Below are 17,667 nucleotides of genomic sequence, written 5' to 3'. Positions count from 1 at the left end.
GTGTGAATGCAAAGTTATGAGACCATGTATTTTTATTTGCCGCCGCCACAGTCCCGCCCTGTGGAGGGACTGTGGCCGAGCGCAACATACGCCGGCGTAAATTTTCTAGTGCGAACATAGCATATATATACCCATGGATATCATATTTATTACGCATATTGAAATGAGTTGTGTATATTTCAGATTTATACGTCATTGACTCAGTAACCCAACATGTGCATTAGCTTCCAGGCTATCATCGTAAATGAGAAAGCAGACGTGATTTGAGATTACTCATTATTCATTCACCAATATGAACCCTACTTTTACCAACATATTGATACATACTAATTTTGTGCATAATAAAGATCTGATTTGAATAATTAAAGTTGTGATATAGTTGGAAAAAACACGATAAAAAAAAAAACAGTCTGTTGTAAATATCGAGGCATGACGATACAGAACTGTTCCGGGTAACCAATCGCCATACGGTAGAACACGGCTCCTTGTACCATTCATTTCGATAGTCACGACTTGCCCTAGTTTTCCGCTTGCTGAATGACGTAAATTTGCCGTATGCATGCAAATCAAATATTCAGACAACACTGCGTGGCTGCGATGTATTTAGCCGCGGGACAATAATCATCGTGTCTACGTGAATTTCAGGAAAACGATGAGGGGTATCAAACAGAAAAGTTCGAAAGCCTAGATATCGAATTAAATTTCCAGTTCTACGCAAAGGCAGGCCACGGGGCACCCTATTCGATAAGCAATTTGTCCGTGACTATAATTACATGTCCCTCTGTCTGTATCAACTGTCTTTCCATATCACTCACACAGACTATTATACATCGGTGATACGTCGAGTTGTTTTCTCAGAAACAGACGCAGAGGTAATTTACTTATGGAAAAACGCACGACTGTGTACATTGTTATTTTCGTCATTGTAAGTTATCACTGTATGCGGTCCCCTTTGACGTTGAACATTCACCTATACACGTGTTGGAGTTCAATCTACAATTTTCTAAAACTCCGTCAAAGCGTCCATAAACTTGAATGTCGTGCACAGAATATAAAGTCAAACATATTCGTAAAACACAAAAAACTAAAAAGTAAAATAAAAAAGAAAATAATTAACAACGATTAAATTTCATCACTCAATAAATATCGTCACTGAACGAAATTCGGGCTACGCAATGCTATTGATTGTGATTCCAAATCCATCTGATTAGATTCCAAGTGTGATTTGGAAATGTGTTAAATAAAACGCCGCACCCGCTAGCGGCGGTTCGCAAGATGACATTGTAACTGTTTATGTGGAAACAAAAATGGTGATATTGTGCGTGATATTGTTCCGATTGTTTACGAAAATCGTACCTTGTTATGTCGTGGAAAAAAATTACAGAAATGAAGGTTATCTTTTCTGGTTGGTGGGACGAACTTTGCCGTGAGAAGACGATTTGAAACGCGATGACGTTAAAATGTTGAAATAGTACAGGTTTAATTTGAATATTGTCCTTACATTGATACTATAAGCTACTCATCCACAATCTATCATTTACCATTTAAAAAGAAGACAAGTTACAGTTTTTTATCTTGTCGCCTGCTTACGGCATATAGTACACTTTTCACAGACTATTACTTTTGAAAATTAAGGAATTCAAATAGAATATTCGTTGCATAAATGTCTAATATTACACATTATAAATCAAAATTATACATTACCACACGATACTGAAAACATCAATTCGCAAGCAATTTTATTTTAACAAAAATTCCCAAACGTTAACTAAATTTGTTTAATTCTGATTCCAAGAAGGGTCTAAGCGTGATAATGTGTTTGGCTTCGCCTCGGACATTGTCCTGCCATGGACCCTTCACCTCATTCAATATAGCGCTGTGAGGGATTCATAATTGTTTTATGTTAGTTAGTTTCCCATTCGTGCTCTCGCCACCAAATTTTGCGTGTTACATAACTCCTGGTCCGAGAAAACTTATATGTCGACGTGTTCTTACACTAGTGACTTGTATCTCGCGATTGTATAGGTGCTGATATTGGGCAAATTGTAATAATGAGATAAACACGGGAATGTTAATGTCACGTGATAATAAGCATGCGATAATCACATGGTTAGTACAAACGGCAACAAACGACCGGCGTTAGTTTATTCCATGAACTTCATCTAGTTTGAGTTGATTTTATGGTAATCTCGTTCCAATCCACGATGTTATGTCTCTCAGGACAACCACTGCGTTTTGTGGCGGCTCAGCCGCCAATGCGTGATAATGCCCGGGATATACCTTGAACAAAAAATGCAAATATTTTATTTAACTACTTAAATATTAAAATATTTAATAAAAAAATACGTGCACTAGAACTGTAGTAAATTTGCTTAATCCTATTCAATAGTAAAATGCTAATAGTATTTGAAGTACACTGTGGATTATTTCTCGCTCCACGTGGTTAATCCAACCATTGACAGAAACATTTTCGATGAATATACACTCAGAAGGCAGTATGCTAGACACGTAGCATACAACTTATATATGGGGTTGTATACAATTCAATGTTTAAAATATGATTGGATTGTCAGTGTCTCTGTCGTCATGGCTGTGTCTGGTACAAAATAAATATCAGAAACACCCTATCAACACTTTTTGCTCGGACAGAGTGAGGGGCGGGCCAATGAATTATTCGTATATAGAATTGTAAGTGTCAAGTAAATCCAGCGTGGAAACGAAATGATACGATGTGCAGTCACCTGTTAAATATATATTCACTGGTTCACTGTGCAGTGAGTGAAGCAATCAACAGGGAATATTTGAACATTGTATGTGTCAGAGTACTCGTTGCTTGTTCAAAATTAACAGAAATGAAATTTGCATCCAAGTTTGTAGTGTGTTTAAAGGGTGGCGGTCGTCGCGCCGCGCATGTCTGACATTTGTGTTGTTACACCGGCGTAAAATGTAAACATTAATTTTCCCACAATCCAATGCGCTCTTCTAATGAAAATCACAAGTAGGAATTTTGACCTGGGCCCGACTTGCACTAATTACCGCCGGCGACTTCTTCGATATCTTCCAATCACCGTAACGAATTATCTAATTAACGCTTGGTAACGTCTCAGTTTGTACTTGTTGTTCTAAGCAACAGTCAAAGTCGCCATCTTTGTTCATATAAGACCCATATCTCGCACATGCGTGGCGCGACGACCACCGCCCTTTAATGCATACTTACCTGTAAGCGCTTGTCAGTGCTCTGTGCTTTTTCTACCATCATCTTTGAGCCTTCTATGTCACACAGAACATCAGCGTCTCCATGCAGTATAAAAAATGACCAACAGACGGACGCCATTTTGCTCTGAATCTCCATAGTTGCACTATGCAATTGAGACAAGAACCGTGGTTTCATCACGTCGTGGTACACTAGTGGATCCGTTCGAAATAACTCTATCTATTAGTCACAGTAGAAATAAATCAAATAATCAAAATAAGATTGAAAAAACAAAGAAACACATAACTGTTAATTGAATACTCGACTGGATATTGATCGCTAACTCATTTTTTTTAAATGTCTTTACGTTAATGATTGTGCAGAAATTACAAGAAGAGGGGCTGGTGTTTTTTTGGATGGGGTGGGGGGTCATTAATGATGATGCAATGTGGTTACAATAATCTATGCAGCCATATAGAGGAAGAACTCAACTGTTATATCACGTATTTGATAGTGTGATTGTTTGCAGAATATTTCATGAACAATTTTCATTTTATCATTGTGTTCGTATTTGGCAATGCCTTTATGCATGTCTAATCTATGTAAAAATATTGTAAAAACATTTACTTGTGCAGATTACAACTGGATTAGTGAGACCAAAGTGTACTAACTGGAGAGTTGAATATAAGGGTTTTAAAATACACTGACAATTGGCTGGGAATGTAAGACACGGTTAGCGGTTTTTGACTGGAAGTGTTAATTTTACGACCAGAGAGATGAACACATAATGGGTTGATGTAGATATAACCAATGAATGATTATGAACTTGAAGATTACCAGAAATGAGTTCTTCAAGGTCGGGATTTGTCGTCTGGTAGATATGGAGCCAGCTAGAATGATCTGTTCCATGAAATATTTAAGGTTCAGATTAACTGATTATGTTGAAGTTATGTTGATTATGTTGTTGTGTTAACATATTATTAATTTATGTATTTTGCATTTCAAATAATATTGCAACTTGCAAAAACAGCTCAAAGTCAGTGTGCGATTTGTAGCACAACAAGTACATATCGTGCGTTTCAGTTGGTTCAGCAATAATCCTTGACATATGGCTTCAATTATATGATGTTATATTCGACTAAATGATCTATGTGATTTGTAATACAAAATAGTTTATGATGTTCTATCATAGACATTTAGTTTTCTTAGACCTCTTAATTAAGGATACGTACGATTAGTAATAATGATACAGTTAATATTAGTGTCTTACTTTTAATGGTAATTATGAAAAGTAACAATGTCCGACGGCGGGAAGGGGGTCATCAATTTGTTATGCATTATTCATGAGACAGGGTCAGCTTATTTCGTGCAAATGTATGTATATTAAATGTGATGTGTCAAGTAATTAAAACACACGCACCAATTTGATGGAAAGCGATGTGTTGATAAGTAACTTACGTATACCCACCTCTTTAGGGTCTCTTGTCAGAGTTTCTGGGATTATTTTCTTATTTTGCTGTAAACCAATAGGAATCATAAACTTGACAACATGAATACTGTAACAGCTGAACATGAAGATACATGACACTAGGTATGTATATGTTTTGTTTTTGTCTGTACGTTACAACTACATGACTATATGAATATCGGTCACGTGTTAGTTGTAATAAAATTATATCCATATCACTATTACGTCTCTTATTTATATTCATAAATAACAAAAAAATTGATGTGGATAAACTTACATATGAATCAGAAATTAATGACTCATTTAATTTAATAGCCGGTCCAATCGTGACAACACTTGTGAACTGTTTGGGCCTCTCCATAGCCGTCAGGATAGCAATTGCACCGCCCTGAATTATTAAGAATACCAGTCAATTATTTCTTAGAGTGGTTACAATAATTTGTTGTTTTATGCAACTAGGATAAGTAACATTGTACATGAAGATATCTTAGAATATGTGAGGCGTCCTATTCTACGCAGCTTCACTAACGCCGCTACTAGCTACGAAGGCGGTAGTCAAATCTCAGCACGGTCAGATGTTGACCGTAGATTGATTGAATGCAAATTCTGTAAATTTAAAATCATAATGAAATCGCGTGGCTGAGATTTCTCTTCGCGCTGCATTTACACTGACCAATGAATTTGGGTATGTTATTAAACTCCCAATTGTGTACGATTTTAATATATATTTAAATTACTGATGAAGAAGGTTTGTGCAATATACAAAATTGGTAAAAGGCGGCTATATTATTAAATAACATTTTCGCGTCCATAAGTTGCTTTCGTCAATAAATCAGAACAGAAAATTTCAAATGATTCACAATGTGAATAGTATACTATGTATACTTGTAATTATATAAATTGTTTGGTTGCCATGGCATCAGCAATATTTATAATATCAAACTATACATAAAAGTAGCATAAAGAAATTACACGTAACCATATAGACCTAGATGTATATGAAAATAATCATTGTGTGCACACAGAAACAAGATTTTTATTTTAACAAACTTACTCAATCATAGCATTGTCCACATTTTTGTTGCCATAGCAACATTATCATATGTAGAATATACTCGATTACGATTATTCGTAATATGTGAAAAGAAATATGTTATAAAATTGCTCATTATGCTCGACTGAAAAAAAATAACTCATAACTGCAAATTATGAACACCTTGAAAACGACAAATGAAATTCACTCATATATAGGAAAGCTGGTAAATTTAGTATGCAAATAACGTACCATGGAATTCCCGATCAGAAAGATCGGTAGTTTTGGATACTTTTCTTTTATAATGTCAACGTGTTGTAGGGTGTCCCGTACATATATATGGAAGTCTGTAATGTCGACTCGATCGCCCTCACTCTGTCCATGACCAACTGTAAAATACGAGGATTAGACCATATTATTGACTCAAGCGCCTCTGTCATCCAGCAGCGACTGTCGAGCTCCGTAGCTGACATGACAGTCGTAGTTTTGGAATATATGACACAAATTCACTGCAGCATACCCAATCAAGCGTGCTTTAACTTATCGGCATCACTTATATTACACTCACCGTGATCATGTGCATATACCATAACACCCAATCCAGTCAGTGGTATAGCGATTTTGCTGAAACGTCCGCTATGTTCGGTTGCCCCATGCAATATTAAACACAGTCCCCTTGAAGTTTACAAACGATAAACACAAACACTAGTTAATACGACAGGGTCTATGTTAATATTGGCTCACATTGTTGGGTAGTTACTACCTTATGCCAAAATATGTTTGGATATACTTAGAGTAGTAACAAATTCCCACTTCCGGTCTAGCTAGACATAAAATATACCACGAATATTCACATTGGAAATATAATGATAATTTAACACAAATTTAATAAACAGACTAGATGTAACAATAGTATTGGCAAACCCCGACCATGACCTAGGGTTCACCCCTAAACTATGGTACATATAATAATGGCAATCGTATTTTCCGGATATAAGAAAATTGGTGGGTAACTCGAAACAGAAAATGGCTTGGCGAGTTCTCATATCCTGTATTTAAGCACAGACTCCTGTAAATCACACAATTTAATACAAGAAGATTAAATGATCAATTAAAAGCTATACACATGGTAACCTGTTTGTCTGCTCGCGATCAGTTAAGTTATAACCCCCCCCCCCCCGGCTTGACAAAAAGCAACCTAATCGATATCTGATCTGGAATCCAAACATACTTATATTGCAGCTGCTTTCCCTCCGCCCCGCAACTTCGTATACTTGCATTGAGATGAAATTGAGCGCATGTATAACTGTGATGCACTATTGCGAAATGACTTAGTGCCCTTTCTCCCAGGGTGCAAACGACTCCAATATATATATATATATATATATATATATATATATATATATATATATATATATATATATATATATATATATATATATATATATATATATATACAGATAGATCGGGAGTCGAATAACCCAAGGGTTGATTAGAATGTACTTTTTACTCGCATATCTTCTGCTAACAACAGAGCTGCATGTAACATATATACAGTCGGTTGAGTAACTTACCTCAGTTTTATGTTATCGGAAGGGGCCCAGCCTCTTGTGTAGATACACTGCCCGTCAACATTGACGAAGTGTTTAAGGTCTTTGTATGGTATACCCTGCGGACTTGTAGCCATGATGTTTTTTTTCACAGCGTCTTCCTGCTCTGGATTCCGACCCACTTCTGACGAGATACTGTGACTTTGAATTGTAGACGAAACTTGTGAACGGTGTCAGGCGACTGAGGAATCCGGTGATTTTTTTTATACACATCGACAAGTACGTTTAATATATGACCGTTGCTGATACGTGGTACTGCGTCACAATCTCCGGCAGTGAGGTCACGGGGGGCATTGACTCGAATCACACGAAGATCACATGTGAATGAGAGTTGTTATTATCTTGTACATTGTATAGTGCATTTGTGCACCAGTCTCAAGGCTGTATCTATAATACAATACAGGTTCGAAACCGTTGTTGTAAGAAATATATGTTTATAACAAGTTTCAGTGCATGGGGTCTGCAATGGGTTTAACATGTTACCACACGAACAATCTCATTAATAGTCTAAAAGCTAGTTACTTTGCTATGGGAGTAATTAATTGATCGACGGATACTTGATCACTAGATACACATGTTTGTGACGACGATGACGTAATATATGACTTTCTTCAACAACACAAAACACAAGAATTTATGTAATATTACAAATGTACAACCAATCAATGTCGTTATCAAGGTCACGTGTATCGATTCTGATAAAAAAAATAACAACACATTGCAAGAGTTTTACCAGAAAATTAGTTTATTCATTTTCTTCAAGCCATTATACAATTATTTACCTTGCGAAAAAGCAAGATTATTGCATAAAAATTACACTTTGTATAATTATATACTATTATATGCTAAATTAACAAATATAGTTACACAGATTTCGCTTCTTTGATGAACACTTCAGGCGTTCAAGAAATGAATCTGATGAAATGTTTTTGCTTAGCCAAGTATATTCAGGTAAAAAACAAAACATAGGTCACAGGACAGTCGTCTTCTACATTATTTGTACTGCCTCTAAAAAAACCGGCGTGAGGTCGATGTTCATTGCTATTTGTAGTTAATGAACATTTATAACGGAAACAATCGATGGAAATGTATGGTCTTCATGATATATTCGATAGTAATATTCATTTCACTATGTTAATTATTCTCTAATTCGCTATTGAATTTCATAACAGATACAAAACATAGAAAATCTATTTAAGCCTCGCCTATATAGAAAATTCATATTTGTGATGAGTTATTTTTATTTATTACATCAGAATTACAAACAGACTTTTCTTCAAAATGCATCGAGTTTGGCCATCATCGCGGTTATTTCAACAAGCAATGATCATGAACCACGTCTCCAGTAGAAGTGCAAATAAATTGAGCAAATAGTGTATAGAAGTTAATGTATAACTGTGTTTTTACAGCACTTCCGTAAATGGTGGCTACTTAACACCACAATGATTTCTAACTAGTTCAGTCACGTGGCAAAAAAAACACCCACACATGAATACAGTGAATAACAAGTCAGATATCTTGTATTCTGATTCTGTTAAATTTAGTGTTTTCAACTACTCTAATACATGCTGCCGGACTATAAATTAAAATAATATTTACGTAATATATAGATATATTTAACTTTTAGAACATACTTAGCACATACCTATTCTACAGAGAAGATATTTAACCAGAATATTAATATTGATGACCTGTGTGATTAACACTGTCAAGAATGCAGCGTTTAACTCAATGATGTCTTGACAGCAACTCAATTCAAATCACACAAAGGACTCAAATCAGAATACAATATCTTCAAGTTGATAGGTTAAAATATATAACCAACGATGACATCATTATGTATGGGGGCACTGTTCATAATCACATGCTCACAAAAATGGAATATAAGTTTCAATTACTCTAATCATAGTAAAATGAACCACTAATAAATCAACTTTCCTAATTAATAGTAATCTCATTGTCGATTATGGGACTCGATTACAATTACACGTTGCTGCTCTTATTGTCTACAGTTATCTGGTTTGGGCGGATTCTCTGGTAACCTTGTTCCAATCCATGACGTAATATCTCTGATTACCAACGCTGCCTCCTGTGGTGGTTCTCGGTGTAAATCGTGATAGTATCCCGGGTAAAGCTTAAATAAAAACAAAATGTGCAGTTATATCTCATTGCTGGCGTAAACTATATTATTCACACTTGCGAATGTCAGTGCAATGTATTGAACTCTAAACTAACCAGTCATTCTGCTAACAATGTATAGACTCCATGTATATACATTATTAAGGTAAATACATTTTCTTTGAGTCGCATGAATTACTTCTACAAGAATTTCTTGATAGAATATATTTCCCTTACTACTCTGGCACCTCTACCCCAAAAACAATCATTCCAAATTAATCCCAACAACTTTCTTACCACTAATTTTCTGTCGCTACTCTGTGCTCTTTCCATCAACATCCTGGATCCTTGCGGATCACAAACCTTATCAGCGTCCCCGTGAAGCGCCAAGAATGGGCACTTAATTGATGATATCTTTGGCTGAATCTTCAGACAGATATCCAATAACTGGGAAACAAATCCAGGTTTAATTGCCTCGAACTGCGCCAATGGATCGGTCTCGGACTTCTCATTCTGTAGTGTAAAACATAAATGATTTTTTTCCATAATCTACAAACGTTTTTTAGAACAGTTTTTCAGATTAACACCGATTAGCACATGATAACATTCAGAAAACACGCACTGTCAATAGGGAATGTATACACACTAATGTCTCTGTTTGAATTGTGTGACATTTGTTTGATACAAATTTTATATCACGTGGGTATAATTGTCACACGTCCGTTAGATATATATATAAATTTCCTTGCAGTATTATTTAATCAGGTCATCTGAATCCAGTTCAACCCGGATAGCCACAATGTAATTTTAATAATTTGTAACTTAGCTAATTGAAGAAACGTTAGACTGGTGTACAAGCGACAGTACATTGCAGTGGTGGATACACTGCCCTATTATCACCTTCCATCTGAGACATTCTAGTAGCGAAGGACGCATTAGAGGAACAATCTTACCTCTTCGGGATCTCTGCTCAGATCTTCCATATTTAAATCCAGTGTATGTTGCTATGGGAACAGATATAAGAGAAGATACACAATTCCCATTAAAATAGATTTATTGAAAGCATGTACCGTCCAGTGACCTTTAAAATCCGACGCATGTTAGTGGAGTTTGGGCGACTGATCCTTAGACATCATAGAATAGACATAATCATGTAAAATGTTATCGCTGCATGTCAGTATTATAAGGATACAATACATTATTGCATGGATACAATACATTATTACCAGGATACAATACACTCATGCAGGGATACAATACACTATTGCAGGGATACAATACACTATTGCAGGGATACAATACATTATTGCAGGAATACAATACATTATTGCAGGAATACAATACATTATTGCAGGGATACAATATATTATTGCAGGGATACAATACATTATTGCAGAGATACAATACATTATTGCAGAGATACAATACATTATTGCAGGGATACAATACATTATTGCAGGGATACAATACATTATTGTAGGGATACAATACATTATTGCAGAGATACAATACATTATTGCAAGTATACAATACATTATTGTAGGGATAAAATACATTATTGCAGGGATACAATACAATATTGTAGGGATACAATACATTAATGTAAGGATACAATACAATATTGTAGGGATACAATACATTATTGCAGGGATTCAATACATTATTGCAGGGATACAATACATTAATGTAAGGATACAATACATTAATGTAGGGATACAATACATTATTACAAGGATACAATACATTATTGCAGGGATACAATACATTAATGTAGGGATACAATACATTATTACAAGGATACAATACATTATTGCAGGGATACAATACATTATTGCAGGGATACAATACATTATTGTAGGGATACAATACAATATTGTAGGGATACAATACATTATTGCAGGGATTTAATACATTTTTGCAGGGATACAATACATTAATGTAGGGATACAATACAATATTGTAGGGATACAATACATTAATGTAGGGATACAATACAATATTGTAGGGTTACAATACATTATTGCAGGGATTCAATACATTATTGCAGGGATACAATACATTAATGTAAAGATACAATACATTAATGTAGGGATACAATACATTATTACAAGGATACAATACATTATTGTAGGGATACAATACATTATTGCAGGGATACAATGAATTATTGCAGGGATACAATACATTAATGTAGGGATATAATACATTATTACAAGGATACAATACATTATTGTAGGGATACAATACATTATTGCAGGGATAGAACACATTATTGCAGGGATACAACACATTATTGCAGGGATACAATACATTATTGCACGATACAATATATTATTGCAGGGATACAATATATTATTGCAGGGATACAATACATTATTGTAGGATACAATACATTATTGCAGGGATACAATACATTATTGTAGGGATACAATACATTATTGTAGGGATACAATACATTATTGCAGGGGTGCAATACATTATTGTAGGGATACAATACATTATTGTAGGGATACAATATATTATTACAGGGATACAATACATTATTGTACGGATACAATACATTATTGCAAGATACAATATATTATTGCAGGGATACAATACATTATTGTAGGGATACAATACATTATTGCAAGATACAATATATTATTGCAGGGATTCAATACATTATTGCAGAGATACAATACATTATTGCAGGGATACAATACATTATTGTAGGGATACAATACATTATTGCAGGGATACAATACATTAATGTAGGAATACAATACATTATTGCAGGGATACAATACATTATTGCAGGGGTGCAATACATTATTGCAGCGATGCAACACATTATTGTAGGGATACAATACATTATTGCAGGGATACAATACATAATTGCAGGGATACAATACATTATATTGCAGAGATACAATACATTATTGTAGGGATACAATACATTATTGCAGGGATTATACATCTATCAACTAACATTTTTTTCTAATAGTCAATAGATTTATAATTTGAAAATGCGTGGGGACAATGTTCCCGTCGTGAGAGGCACGCGAGTTACGCGCACCACTTCCCGAACAAACGCATCATTTTTGTGGTGGGCTGACATAAACACCAATCGCAGTAAGATAAACTTACATCGTCACGTCAGTTAACCACTTTAGCTATTCATCGAATGGACAGACATGACAATCTTATCTTGAATCGACGATGGCGAAGTTGAGTAAGAAATGTCGATGCGTATTAATTCCACTGAAAGTATTTAATGTAATTTGATAATAACCCGCGATACGAGAGGATTATAATCGCCCTAACAACACAAAATAGACCGGTAGAGGTCGCATTGCCGTCTCACGCATTTGCCCACTTCTCTAAAAAGCGTTCAAATAACTCGATCAATAAACTGATTAAATATGTGAACTGTGACAGTTACAGACGATTTGACAATGATATATTACGATATGCCATCGAGATGACACCATTTGTCAAGTTAAATAATGTCATATGGCGGTGGTCGTTGATTTTCCAAAAATCCAATACGCTCTTCCAACATAAAACTCCAAGTATAAGGGTTGACCTGTATGCGACTTGCATTAATTACCGCCGGTGACTCCCTTCGATGCCTCCAATTATACCAAAGTAAAGCTTAGTCTCAATTTGATTTGCGCAACAGTCAAAGTCACCAGCTTTGTTTATATGAGACGCATATATCTCGCGCATGCGTGGCGCAACGACTACCGCCCTTTAAGTGTCATCTTTTAGATATATTTATATTTCTTTTATATTTCTCAGCTTCATTTGCATTTTCTTCAGTGCAAAGTACGCAACGCAAACACAATGTCTGACACGAACCGTCTTGTGCATACAACACGAGCCAAAACGAAAAAAATAAAAATAATACCACCAGATACGAGATTTTTTTTGCAGTACAAACAAATATATGCAATGACTTTGTTTAGTGGTTAACGTGTTTAGACTATTTTGTTGCAATCCATGACGTAATACCGCTGATTACCAACGCCGTCTCGTGTGGTGGTTCTCGATGTAAAACGTGATAGCATCCCTGGTAAAGCTAAAATTAAAATATTTATATATGTAATGTTCACAAATATCGCATTCCTTTAAATTGTGACTTGTTATTTCCCCATTAACCGTCCAGTGTGTACATTAAATGTGTGTTCTAACTTGTACTCCGAGTCGATTTAAATAACTAAAAAAAATACACAATTTAAATGCGTGTAAAAAAAAGGTCGAATTATTTTATGTGCAACTAAAAGGTCAGTAAGGTCACGGAAATGAACTGCACACTCTGATACTATCTACCGCGTGAGATTTAGTGACGTCATAGATCATCCAAGGGGCATGTAATCAATTCAATGCTATACAAAGTCGTGTTTCAAACTTGGCGATTGTCATGCGTGGGCAAAGAAAACATACATTCGAGATTCATCAAATATTCCAATATAATCGGAGTGTACTTGGTGCTTTGTTTTAAGGGCGGCAGTCGTCGCGCCACGCATGCGCGAGATTTATGGGTCTCGTATAAACAAAGATTGCTACTTTGACTGATGCGCAGATCAACGAATACAAACTGAGACGTTGCAAAGCTTTAATTAGGTATTTTTTAGGTGATTGGAAAGTATCGAAGGAGTCACCGGCGGTAATCAGTGCAAGTCGCGCCCCGTCGCGCCCAGGTCAAACCTCATACTTGCGCATTGGATTGTGGAAAAATCAATGTTTATCAACACAAATGTCGCACATGCGCAGCGCGACGACCACCTCCCTTTAATTATATCGTATATCGTAACTTACTGTTGAAGCTATTAATGCCAATTTTTCGTTTAGTTTGATAGCCGGCGCAGACGCAACTACTCCTGCAAACTGATCTGGTCTCTCCATAGCGGCTAGTATGACCATAGTTCCACCCTGGGAAAGGATTACAGGATGAAAATGAAAATGCGTCCCATACAATGGTTAAAACCAAAACGAAATATTGCAACATCACACATAGTCCAATCACGATCTGGATAACAACTTTTCTATTGACATACATGTATGTTAGGCCACACCGACTTAATTTTATGGATGACATCCGCGCGCGCATTAGTTTTCGCCTGTTCTAAAAAAAAATCTCCGACGACGAGTCACCACAGATCGGTTTTCTGTCCGGAACATATTGTCGCAAAGCGCCTACTTGTCGTAAAACTCGTTTTGGGCTACCTCAAAACCAAACTCCGCACAGTTAGATGCGCGTTACGTAAAGCACAAAGACCTATGGGAAGGAGATTGCCTCAAAACATGCAAATTTTTTCATAAATGATCCAACATGGCGACCACACCATCAAACAGTTCAGAGGTAAAACGGTGGGATTGTTGTAGACTGGTACGCAATTGACGTTGGCCAGGGAGACGTTTATACAGCTATACGAGAGGTCGTTAGCGGCAAGCGAGTTTCGCCCAGACAACTTTAAGAACATATTGTCCAGAGTGGCTGTCCCGCGTTTCTTCTGCAACGATGAGAGAAATGGGAGAGGAGTGGAGGTGTATGGTGGCCTAAAAGTCGGTCAGGCGACAAATCAGTTTGGTTGCTTTGTCCGCAATGACGTCGACAAAACTGCAACAAAAGCAGCAAAAGCTCCTTGGCCGAAGTCCCCTTTCGGGGTGAAGAAAAGTTTCTTATTATTTTTTTTTTTCATTTTGTTGGTGGTGTTTTCTCTGTTGGTGTTTTTTTTCAATATCGAGCCTCTTATAATTTGTTACATAGTTGAAGTAGTTCTAGAGCATTTGTGTCTACACTTAGTCTATCTGAAGTGTCACTTTAAAAGTTGTAGTTTGAATGTCAAAGAAGTTAATTTCCAGGTTGATGTTGACAAACTTACTGTTCATTTTTAATTTGTTTTTCAGTACAACACAGTAAGGTTTTTTTTTATTATTGAGTTTATGTGTATGCCTTTGGCAAAGCTAACATCTGCCTTATTCTCTTGCCTTTTCAAAATCAAAGGTGATGATATATGTGACAGTAATACAGTACGAAATGTGTACATCAACATGTGCCTTCTACAAATAAAGACTTGTTGTTTTGTTGATACACTGTGGTTCAATTCGTAATAACAGCTCCGTAGTCCTGTGGTTTTAGCAGCATTTTTTTTGGGGGTAGGATTTTTTTTTTCGCCCTCTCGCATTAGTTTTGGGGTCTTCAGAGGATGTCATCCATAAAATTAAATCAGTGTGTCGTACATTCTATACGTAACACGACTTACCATGGAATGGCCATACAGAAAGATAGGTAGATGTGGAAACTTCTTCTTGATTATGTCAACATGTTGTAAACTGTCTCTCACATACATATTAAAGTCCTTGATATCGATTCGATCACCTTCACTTTGTCCATGACCAACTGTAAACGGGTTAATATATAGACACAATACACAAGTAAATGTGTTATTCATACGAAATGCATGTCGGTAGTTCCATACATTATGGTTTATGTTCTATTACAGCAACAATGTGTGGCAGCCCGATGTACAATTAAAATTTCAACATTGTAAACAACGTCACGGTATCACTTAATTTCTGCTTTTTTGATTTTTTTTTTAGTTCAGTAAAATCCGCTAAATTAAATCTATGTGAATATAAACAATTACAATAAAAGTCACTGCGCGAATTCAAGATCCAGTGAACAATGAAATTACATGTATATACCAATTTGAATGGAAATGAATGTGTTTACTGTGTATTAACGCACTCACGGTGATCGTGGGCATATACCATAACACCACACCCAGTCAATGGTATAGCGATTCTGTCGTACTGACCGCTATGCTCGGCTAAACCATGTAGTAGTAAACACACCGCCCTACAATCAAAATAAAATTGTATTAAAAGTTGAATACGTGATTTACATAGTATCAGCTAGAAAAAACCCAAACATGAGTGATCTGGCAGGCCAAGGTGTAATAATGACGATAATAATGACGATAGTGAGCCCGGGTGAAACACCGAGGTCGAGACCTCAAAACGTAATGGTGGCGTATGTGCTTTCAAACGAACACAGTGTATGTTTCAACTCACCGCAGCTTTGACTGGTCGGCGGGAGCCCAGCTTCTTGCATAGATATGCAGTCCGTCTACATTAACGAAGTGTGACAGGTCCTTGTAAGACACTCCCTGTGGGCTTGTAGCCATTATGGGGACACTGTTCAACCCGCGCAATACTGATCGGTCGATAAGTGCAAATACTGTCCCGGTAGCAGGTCAGATGCTGATGACACAATGCTGTGGCAATGAACTCAACCTTACGTTATTCATGGGCTAAGGTTGCGAGAGGACACGCGCGAATATGTTGTTGGGCAGGACTCCAGAAGGAGTACCTACACTTTATGCATTTTTTTTTAAATTATGCTAAATTATTCATGACGTAGCAGTTTCTGTGCTCATGAAAATTCATTAATTTGTGGGTCAATACATTCTAAAAGGGGCGATATATTATTTTTGGGGGAAGCGTTAGAAAGAAGGATTAGCAATCCTTAGGGGGTCAATACTAAAGAAGGGACCCATTTGGAGAGCAGCATTGATCCTCGTGTCTGTTGTTGCACGTGACCTGCAGCTGTCAACTGCGTTCGTACTTCGACTCGCTTCAAAATGAGGTAGTTTGTTGGGTTCTGTTTTTGTGACTTGAGTTCTTGATATACAGAAGTTGCTGTTTATGTTTTTTGTTTCTCTTTCATATCTTGTCTTGTAGGAGTGTCCTGTCCGGTCCTTGATTCGAACTTGCAATCTTTGAGTTCCAAGCGCACTGTCTTGTCCACTATACCACAAATGTCTTCACTCAAATGATAGGATTTAAGTCCTACTTATAAGATCAATGTTTTCACTAGCATTCAACATTGCCCACTTTGTACATATCCAATGAAGCATATGGGTAGTCATTCAAATGAATGATTTGTTTTCATATTTAGCTTTATTGCAAATTTGTGTTTGCGAAAAACGACTAGCAGGCATGGGAATTGAACCCGGGTCCTGATCACTGTGTAGACAACTGAACCACAAGACCAATATTGATTGACTGGATATGTTGGCATTTGATAAGACTATATAGTATTTATATATATAGAAATACAACATATTTCTATTATTGAGTTAAAATTGCCAATTGGGTGTTTGCCATTTGCGTTGCCCATACCTGACCCGACCCTAACCCTAATGCCAAGACACGTTCCTGTTAATAATTCCGTTGCCCATACCTGACCTGACCC

At 36.4% G+C, this 17,667-nt stretch overlaps 2 protein-coding genes across 3 annotated transcripts; both read right to left on the bottom strand.

The window, feature by feature from the left end:
* Positions 1 to 1,455: 1,455 nt before the first annotated feature.
* LOC102809550 (monoglyceride lipase-like) lies at positions 1,456 to 7,620 on the bottom strand. Its single transcript, XM_006823424.3, has 7 exons — positions 7,269 to 7,620; positions 6,263 to 6,369; positions 5,947 to 6,083; positions 4,939 to 5,049; positions 4,662 to 4,709; positions 3,218 to 3,433; positions 1,456 to 2,280 (listed from the first exon to the last, which is right to left on the bottom strand). The coding sequence occupies exons 1-7, from the start codon at positions 7,379 to 7,381 to the stop codon at positions 2,179 to 2,181; spliced, it is 834 nt and encodes a 277-aa protein (XP_006823487.1). The 5' UTR covers positions 7,382 to 7,620; the 3' UTR covers positions 1,456 to 2,178.
* A 411-nt stretch (positions 7,621 to 8,031) lies between these two features.
* Positions 8,032 to 16,758, bottom strand: LOC100367596 (monoglyceride lipase-like). Of its 2 annotated transcripts, XM_002740250.4 has the most exons (7): positions 16,485 to 16,758; positions 16,163 to 16,269; positions 15,674 to 15,810; positions 14,226 to 14,339; positions 10,376 to 10,426; positions 9,720 to 9,935; positions 8,032 to 9,438 (listed from the first exon to the last, which is right to left on the bottom strand). In XM_002740250.4, exons 1-7 carry the CDS (start codon positions 16,595 to 16,597, stop codon positions 9,304 to 9,306), a joined length of 873 nt encoding a protein of 290 aa, XP_002740296.1. In that variant the 5' UTR covers positions 16,598 to 16,758; the 3' UTR covers positions 8,032 to 9,303. The 2 variants fall into 2 exon arrangements, with proteins under 2 accessions (XP_002740296.1, XP_085352646.1); XM_085496520.1 differs by lacking the exon at positions 14,226 to 14,339.
* Between the last annotated feature and the right edge of the window lie 909 nt (positions 16,759 to 17,667).

The sequence above is a fragment of the Saccoglossus kowalevskii genome, chromosome 3 (genome assembly GCF_978046115.1).
Source record: "Saccoglossus kowalevskii chromosome 3, keSacKowa6.1, whole genome shotgun sequence".
NCBI lineage: Eukaryota > Metazoa > Hemichordata > Enteropneusta > Harrimaniidae > Saccoglossus > Saccoglossus kowalevskii.
Note: the sequence above shows the minus strand (reverse complement) of the source record. Positions and strands in the feature narration are given on the sequence as shown.

Excerpts from the sequence above, each read along its gene's own strand:
- LOC102809550 (XM_006823424.3), bottom strand. The coding sequence starts at position 7,381 with ATGGCTACAAGTCCGCAGGGTATACCATACAAAGACCTTAAACACTTC. Across the intron at positions 6,370-7,268 it reads TCCGATAACATAAAACTGAG|GGGACTGTGTTTAATATTGC; the intron begins GTAAGTTACTCA and ends GTAAACTTCAAG. Across the intron at positions 6,084-6,262 it reads GGTATATGCACATGATCACG|TTGGTCATGGACAGAGTGAG; the intron begins GTGAGTGTAATA and ends CGTATTTTACAG.
- LOC100367596 (XM_002740250.4), bottom strand. The coding sequence starts at position 16,597 with ATGGCTACAAGCCCACAGGGAGTGTCTTACAAGGACCTGTCACACTTC. Across the intron at positions 15,811-16,162 it reads GGTATATGCCCACGATCACC|TTGGTCATGGACAAAGTGAA; the intron begins GTGAGTGCGTTA and ends ACCCGTTTACAG. Across the intron at positions 9,936-10,375 it reads TGAGCAGAGATCCCGAAGAG|AATGAGAAGTCCGAGACCGA; the intron begins GTAAGATTGTTC and ends TTTACACTACAG.